The following is a 7616-nucleotide window of genomic DNA, read 5'->3' as shown; positions in this document are numbered from 1 at the left end:
AATGACCTGGAGAAGACGGTACCACAATCACACCTAAACTCTCTGCTACCACAAATTTTGCTATGAGCTTTCCAATCGGATACCACAGCATACTTCTTGGAACACTTGTCGCATTTCCACTTCTTCTCTCCATGTTTCCTGCTAAAGTGCTTCTTGATTCCAGTGAGGTCTCCTAGGGCTCGAGCTGGATCATGATGGACGCAGCTCTTCTCGGGACAAATATATACTTTCTTCTTCACCTGATTCTTGTTTGTTCTCTGCTTCAGCTTCCATGGCAGGTTGTGGCCTCTTTTGTGAAGCTGAAGGTTCTGTTCTCTCTGAAACCCCTTGCTGCAGATTTCGCAGAAGAACCGATTTGTTGCCATGAGGGAATTTGGAGATAGAGCGATGACTTCTGCATCTGGATCTGTTTTTTTGTTGTTTGTTCATGTTGTTAGAAACAAAATAAAAAACAATAAAAATAAAATAGTAACCAAGAAGGACACAAGAAGACACAAAAGATCTACTCTTGGAACAAGATCATATACTATATTGAATTTGATGAAAACACAATAAAAGATTTTAAAAGAAAATGAAAAAACCACGCAGAACGTTTAAATATTTTATAAACATGCCTGGATTGCCTGGGAGGTTTCTCTTTTTCTTGGCTGTGCTAGTGGAGGCAGGCTTAGAGTTAGGGTTAGGATTTGGAGTGATGTGTTCTTGGGCATGGACAAAGCTAGGGAATGAGAGACGGACATGATTATGTGGAATCATCATGTCTTGATGATTCATATGTAAGAAGACAAAAAGAAAAGAAAAAAAAACTCTTAAGTTGTGTTACACTTCTCTACTTAAACAAGCAAGAATCTTTAAGAGAAAGAAGGCAGACAAAGAGAGAAAGGAGAGAAGAAAACATGTAAAAATGAAAGTGATATCTATATAATTATGAGAGTAAAGCTTAATTTGTGGCTCATATGAAGTAAATCAAGAAATTTTCTTATGGGTTGAAAAGTGGGATGATTATTTTTTGTTTTTGGTCGTGGGTAAGAAAATACTAATTTTTGTTTTTGGATTTTTATGTTTTAAGAGAGATTGTGATGGGCAAGTTATGATCACTTGTGAAGAGTCTTGTAGGATAACTCCAAAAAAAGAAGGCTTGCTAAGACGGAATCTCTCTCTTTATTTACACACAACTGTTCTATTACAGGTCGGTCAGTATACATGGACTCAAACTGGACCATTCTTATTTCTAGTTTAACACAATTTGTTTATTTTTTACACAAATTTTTATATAAGCCAATATATTTGATATTTTTAGTTTTAAATTTAAGATTTAATGTTAATTAACTTTATTCATTTTTAGTATATTATTTTCATATCGTTATAATAAAATTAAAATAGGATTACCGTGTCTTTGTATATACTTTGTAAGAAATAAAATACTTTCAAAAATAATATATGATTATCCTTACATATATGAAAACTTATGAAGTCGCATAACGGCATAATTAGAACGCCGTTCTTTTGTAATGCATCGATATTGAAAATTTTGAATATATATATATATGATGATTGTGTATGCATGAGAGATGTGAACAACTTTAAACTTTTGGACTTTTCTTACCGTTTGAAAGTTGACTAAAACAAAAAGACCACACCATTTCATTTTCAGCAAACTGGATTTCATTGAGCATCAGAGGATTACACATGGTTTAAATGATGTGTAAACACTTGGTTTATAAGAAGGTCTACCTCAACCGTTGCTTTTGTTCCTTTTCGCCAGAATGTTTGTCTCTACAAATAATTCATACTAGAACCAGAAAAGAAAAAAAGAAAAAAAACCAAACTAAGTCTTGTTTCTTTGGGTAGGATCAAACCTAGGACCATTTGAATTTGTAACTATCTAGTATATGGGATATCTCAAAGTCTTAACCCATATAAGATGAAGATCAAATAATTATTTCCATATATATTGAAATTAAATTAAATCACAACGAGCAAACGTACGTTAGGAGCTGAAAGTGAAAATATATACCGACAAGAATTATAAGATATATATGACTTTGCAAGATGGATGTCACGGATCATATTCCCCTCTAGTAATATCTATCTGATCATGATGAATAAGTAACTTTAAATTTGATAATTGAAATCAAAGTTTTAGCAACTCATTTACGAGTGAGACAAGTGACATCACATCATCATATACTAACAGAGCACACCACTTATGTCTAACTAAAGTAGTTATATAACTTTTTTTTTCCAAATCAATGTTACTTATTTTTCGTGTTTTACAATCATTACCTCTCTCTCTATCTCTCCATATTTCTAATCTCAGTCTTCATTCTAAGAATGTTGATTTCCTAATTTAAACAGAAGAGGATTTCTTACCCTATCTATCTATGGGTCAAGTAGTATAGTTTGTAACAAAATTGTGAAGTTCGTGGGTTTGATTGGTATGACAAAGAATATTAGAGTATTATGAAACATGATAATCTTGAGATGAAAAGTGAGGAAAGAAAGACAAATAAACAAGCAGGATAATTATGAGATGACATCAACATGTAAAGGATATAAAAGAAAGAAAGATCTAGAAACGAAAATAGAACATGAAGGAAGAAAAGGAGATTGTCTTTACAGCCAACACTCAAATTTGATGGGGGCAAGCAAATCATCATTACATAATTACGCCATAAGTACATTATTTGACCTGTAATGATCAAATATACATACATACACTTACATAGAGTTAGACACATCACACATGCGTGTGAAAGATCCTCCTATTCTGCGTTACATAATAGACTTATAATTAACCAACGTATTCACACTGACACTGTGTTTTCTTTAACTTTGAAATAATAAATTTAGGGGCTTACTTGGAGTAAGCTTTTTGGAAGAGTTCACTTTGATCTTATCAAAGTGAAATGGTCAATGGATTTAAATCAAAGTGAAATAGATTTTAAATCCATGATTGTGAAATCCATAGTAGAAAGAAACTAGCTTGAACCAAACTAGAAATTAGTTGGAGAAGCCCAATCTAAGCTTCAATGGAGTTTCTTCATTCTTTCTTTTTTTCCTTTTTCTTTTCTCAATTGTAAAACGGTAGTGTTGTGTAGGAGGAATGAATGAATAAACACTAATCAACTTTGGAAACAATCACGATCCAAGATATTTATTTAGTACTATATCTATCTAAGCAACTTAGGATTTAGTTTAAGAGATCTTTAAATCACAATCTATTCGCCATATAAGTCATTGCATTTGCATTGTCATTAGATATATAATTAAATTCATTAATGGTGCCAAACTGAGGATCAAAATTAAAACTTTACTAATCAAGTTCATAATTATATAGAGTCTTAAAACGCCCCAACAAAAAAGTCGTTGGGAGTTTTCTACTAGGGACTAAAAAAAACTACACGTGTCTCTCTATTAACATTATTTACCATATTACCCTTTGTTCACCACTCCTTTAACCTCTCTCTCTTGCCCTCTCTCTTCGTCTCTTTCACCTAATCTGACCGTACAATGCAAGCGATGGCGAGAGGATCTTCCCAGTCCCAACAATCAACCTCCACCGGAGGCTCAACCGCTCGACCCGGTCTGGCCGCTCCACGTGGATCCGCCGCCGCTACTGCAGGCATGCGTCGTCGCAGGCTAGGTGGCGGCGGATCGGCATCGTCAGGCGGCGGATCCGCGGGTGGATCAGGACCGAGCAACATGCTGAGGTTCTACACAGACGAAGCCTCCGGGTTTGAAGATCTCACCGACCGTTGTTCTGATCATGAGTCTCTGTTTCATCGGCTTCGTCACAGCTCTTCACGTCTTTGGAAAACTCTACCTCCACAAATCCGGATCATCCCAAGCTTCTTCTTAGATCCCCCGGCCGGATCTTGATCTTCTCCTTTGCATGTTGAATCAGTGATCGCGCTGCTGTGTTTTTCGATGAGATCTATGTAAATCGCTCTAAACGTTGAATAAAAAACATGTTTTTAAAAAAAAAAAAAACTTTTGGAACATATGCACCGATTGATATTAGTTAAAGTTGGTTAGTCAAAACAATCAAGATTTTTTTGGTTATTTCTATTTAAAATCATATGATGAAGTCACAATTTGTAAAAAAAACACACAAAACATGTCTCTACTACAAACTAAACTTGCATACTAATAATATATAGTTTACCATATATTACTGTAAGAAAATACCATGTTCTTAGATTTGTTATTATAACTAGCTTAATTAACATATTTAAAAAAAAAAAAAAATAGAAATTAAAATCAGTCTCAGAAACAAACCAAAAACCATTTTTCTTGTGGAGACTTTTAAACAGTCGATCATGTAACTATGGTTGGGTCATGATAGCTTGATAGAGAGAAGCTCCCGTCGCAACCATAGTCAGAAACAAGAGAATTACGGCGGCTGTGGTAGCTGTCCCCGTCAAACAGTCACTGTAGTAGACGTTCCCGAGTTTGGCCAAAAACCTTTTTCTACGAGATTTACAGTGAGCTCTGAGTTTCATGGCTATGCCGTGATAAACTGTGGATTCTGGCAGCCTCACTCCTACACCTAACTCGTTTATCATCTTCACGACCAAGCTTGACCTCCCAATACCATTTGCTATCAGCCCTTTTGTTCAAGCAACACAAATATATGTTCGTGAGCATTCATCAAATTAAAACAAAAATATATATATCGTATTTGTTATGTTTGTATTGTACCTCTGGCATCTAGTACCTCGACGTCTTTATCGGAGGTAACAAGGAAATTCATGAGATATATATATTCAGAAGTCAAGGCATTTCCAAGCATATGACACTGCTCATATGCAATCACATTTCTTAAAATGATATCAGAGTTTTCATCCGCAGGGAAACTCGGCATCGTTAAGCAACCTTCCTTAAATGCCACGTCCAATGAATATTCATCCTTCCACACCTTGAATTCAACTCCTACGTGAGATAGGTTCTCAGCGTTCTGCGTATGAGTTTTCCCTTTCGTCCCCTTCATATCCGGATTCTGGTCAAGCGATTCCTCGTAAACACACCGGTGCATGTCTGTAAAATGCATGAACTTTGTATTTTCTTTGATTTTACCAACCTTGGAAAATAAATTTAAGATAAGTTGGTAGAGCGTCAGATCATCATTTCCACACAAGTCTCTTTTTATAGGATCGAACAACTCCTCTAAAATGAAATAAGGAAGTTGATTCTCCAGCAAGATGAGATCTTCGATCACCGTCGAAGTGAAAAATGTTTTGTCCACAGTCAAATCACGACATGCAGTACCTATTGACGTAGAAGGTTGGGAAGTTTTGTGTTTTTTATCCCAATGTCTGAGACTGAGCTCCAAGATGAAAATTGAATCGCCAAGGATAAGGTCCACGAAGTCAGGAGATGAGATCCACGACGTCGGTACTGCATAGCTTCCCCGTATCTTCTCTATATTAGCTTGTATGGTTCTCTTCATCTCGTCAACACTAATTTGCCCAATTCTTTTGATGAAAGCTTCTTTGTACCTTTTCTTTTGGCCCTCCATCATCAGATACTCTAGATAGCTAATAAACCATCGACGTACACATTAATTTCTGTATTATATTTATATGTATAACTCATTAATCATATTAGTCCTTTCAGTATGGTTTAAAATTATAGATTAAAGAACAGAACATATAATTTTTATATATTATTCAAATTGTAAACACAAACAAAGTGCAATGATAAGATAAATCTTTCTGTATGGTTTAATTATGCACCTTGAATTGCTATTTTTAAGGTCTTCCATAAGCATATTTGCTTCAATGTCGTGATTGTAAGCCCTGGGTTTGACAGAGTGATGAAGTGGGCCGATGATAACCATCCGGGGTGTATAAGCTTCAGGTTTCACTTCACGCAGTGGGCTTGGTACTCTGTAAATGCAATATTCTTGAGATCCCATCTTCGATGGAGACCTTTGTATTTTCTGCATCAAACGTTTTGGATATTTAGAAAAATAAAGAATCCCCTGATCGATTATATAAAACATAAAACTTTGAAAGTCTATACGCAAATTAGTTATAACTATCATCTTTGTTCTCTTCATATGTACTTCTACAGATAAACAAGTATCAAATGAGAGAGAAGGGAAGAAGGGGAGCTTACTGTAATGAATGAGGTACCGAAAGAAGAATGAAGTCTCTGAGAGAGCCTTCTTCTAAATTCTAAGTTTTTAATAACTCTAATAAATTTTATAGACAGGAAGAGAATATTATTCTGTAAATAAAACGGTGCAACCTTTTTTTTAGATTAAACAAAATGATACAACTTTGCGACTAGAAAAACAAGAGGTTGCAGTTTTGACTTTTTTCTTAGCACAATTTTGACAAAAATGTTTATTAATCTTTTTACAATATATTTAGAAAACGATTTTCCAATAATTAGTAGTGCCGTCAGCTAGCAAAAAACTAACGAACAAGGCCACAATTGCCAAGGGTAAGACGAGTGACCGAGTCTCCCGGAAGGTTAAAGAGTCATACGAAACGAAAGTATTTATAAGTAATAAGTTGACAGCCTCTGTTCATTGATTGTTGCAGCATCCAATTTCCTGAAGATTGCAGAGCCACCTTTTCTTAATTAATTACGTTTGACAAAAGTTATTTAACCAAATACTTTTTGATGATATAGATAAGTCAGTAATTATCTCTTGTTAAATTTGCTCACACTGTCACACACAACTATGTTTCCTTTTCATCCACATTTACATTGATTGAGGGTCATTGATCTCAACATGGATAGCATAATGAGAGAAAAATATTTTAAGGGATAAATGTTGCTCAAGCTGAAACTTTCTTTAGGTCCTCATGTCACTTCACGTTTCTGATAACTCGGGAACAAAAAAAATTATATGTACAATTGTGTATTCAATTCCTAGTGATTTTATAGACATTACGTGCTCACCTCGTTGACATTTTTTTAATGTCACTATGATTATTTCAAGATGCGGGAAGCTTCTATTGAAAATAATCATTCCACAAACATTCTAACATAATTAATACATAGAAAGCGAGTAGTTCTTTCTTTTCTTTTTTTTTTTTGTTGAAATAAAAAGCAATTAGCCTACTAGCCTTCATTGTTAAACTACAACTATCTAGTATTATCTATTTATTTCTGGCAAATATTAATTAATTCATGTTTTTTTGGGGAATTTTCCCCTAGTATTATCTATTTATTTCTACATCATGGCTACACACTTTCACAGAATGTCCAGTTTATTTATACACACTTTCATATTCTACGATGGGCGTGACTGATAACGCTTTCGTACAAAAACAAAATCCTATTTACCATCCATTTCGCCGATTTTTTTTATCTTAGATTTTTACAAAATCCTTTTTGAAAATTTTATAAATCACTACATGCTTTTTTTTATTGGTGAGTCTCCTTATAAAAAAAAGTCCATTTAGTAGGAAAATTAAACCATTGAATCAATTTGAAGAATTCAAAAAATTATTTATATTCTAAATAATTTTCATTGAAAGAGTGAGTAACTAAAAAATGTTTTCGATGTTTAAAAAATAAATAAATAATTGATAAGGAAATGATAACATGTCATGTATGGAGATAACACCTTCATCTTTTTTTTTTTTTTTTTTTTT

At 34.1% G+C, this 7616-nt stretch overlaps 2 protein-coding genes and 1 pseudogene across 2 annotated transcripts in view; 1 reads left to right on the top strand and 2 right to left on the bottom strand.

Moving 5' to 3' along the window:
- LOC104762156 (protein indeterminate-domain 13-like) overlaps positions 1-1063 on the bottom strand; it is a 9254-nt gene extending 8191 nt beyond the window's left edge. The window contains exons 1-2 of the mRNA XM_019240372.1: positions 615-1063; positions 306-406 (exon numbers count right to left, since the gene is read on the bottom strand). Coding sequence (XP_019095917.1) covers positions 306-406; positions 615-774 — 261 coding nt within the window. The 5' untranslated portion in view covers positions 775-1063. The remainder of the gene's footprint in view (positions 1-305; positions 407-614) is intronic.
- Positions 3474-4031, top strand: LOC104762154 (annotated as a pseudogene).
- On the bottom strand, positions 3924-6160 carry LOC104762155 (UPF0481 protein At3g47200-like). The gene is made up of 4 exons (XM_010485391.1): positions 6124-6160; positions 5739-5944; positions 4705-5540; positions 3924-4612 (listed from the first exon to the last, which is right to left on the bottom strand). Exons 2-4 carry the CDS (start codon positions 5918-5920, stop codon positions 4329-4331), a joined length of 1302 nt encoding a protein of 433 aa, XP_010483693.1. The 5' UTR covers positions 5921-5944; positions 6124-6160; the 3' UTR covers positions 3924-4328.

Source organism: Camelina sativa, chromosome 18 (assembly GCF_000633955.1).
Source record: "Camelina sativa cultivar DH55 chromosome 18, Cs, whole genome shotgun sequence".
Classification (NCBI taxonomy): domain Eukaryota; kingdom Viridiplantae; phylum Streptophyta; class Magnoliopsida; order Brassicales; family Brassicaceae; genus Camelina; species Camelina sativa.
Note: the sequence above shows the minus strand (reverse complement) of the source record. Positions and strands in the feature narration are given on the sequence as shown.

Excerpts from the sequence above, each read along its gene's own strand:
- LOC104762155 (XM_010485391.1), bottom strand. The coding sequence starts at position 5,920 with ATGGGATCTCAAGAATATTGCATTTACAGAGTACCAAGCCCACTGCGT. Across the intron at positions 5,541-5,738 it reads CTTAAAAATAGCAATTCAAG|CTATCTAGAGTATCTGATGA; the intron begins GTGCATAATTAA and ends ATGGTTTATTAG. Across the intron at positions 4,613-4,704 it reads CGAGGTACTAGATGCCAGAG|GGCTGATAGCAAATGGTATT; the intron begins GTACAATACAAA and ends CTTGAACAAAAG.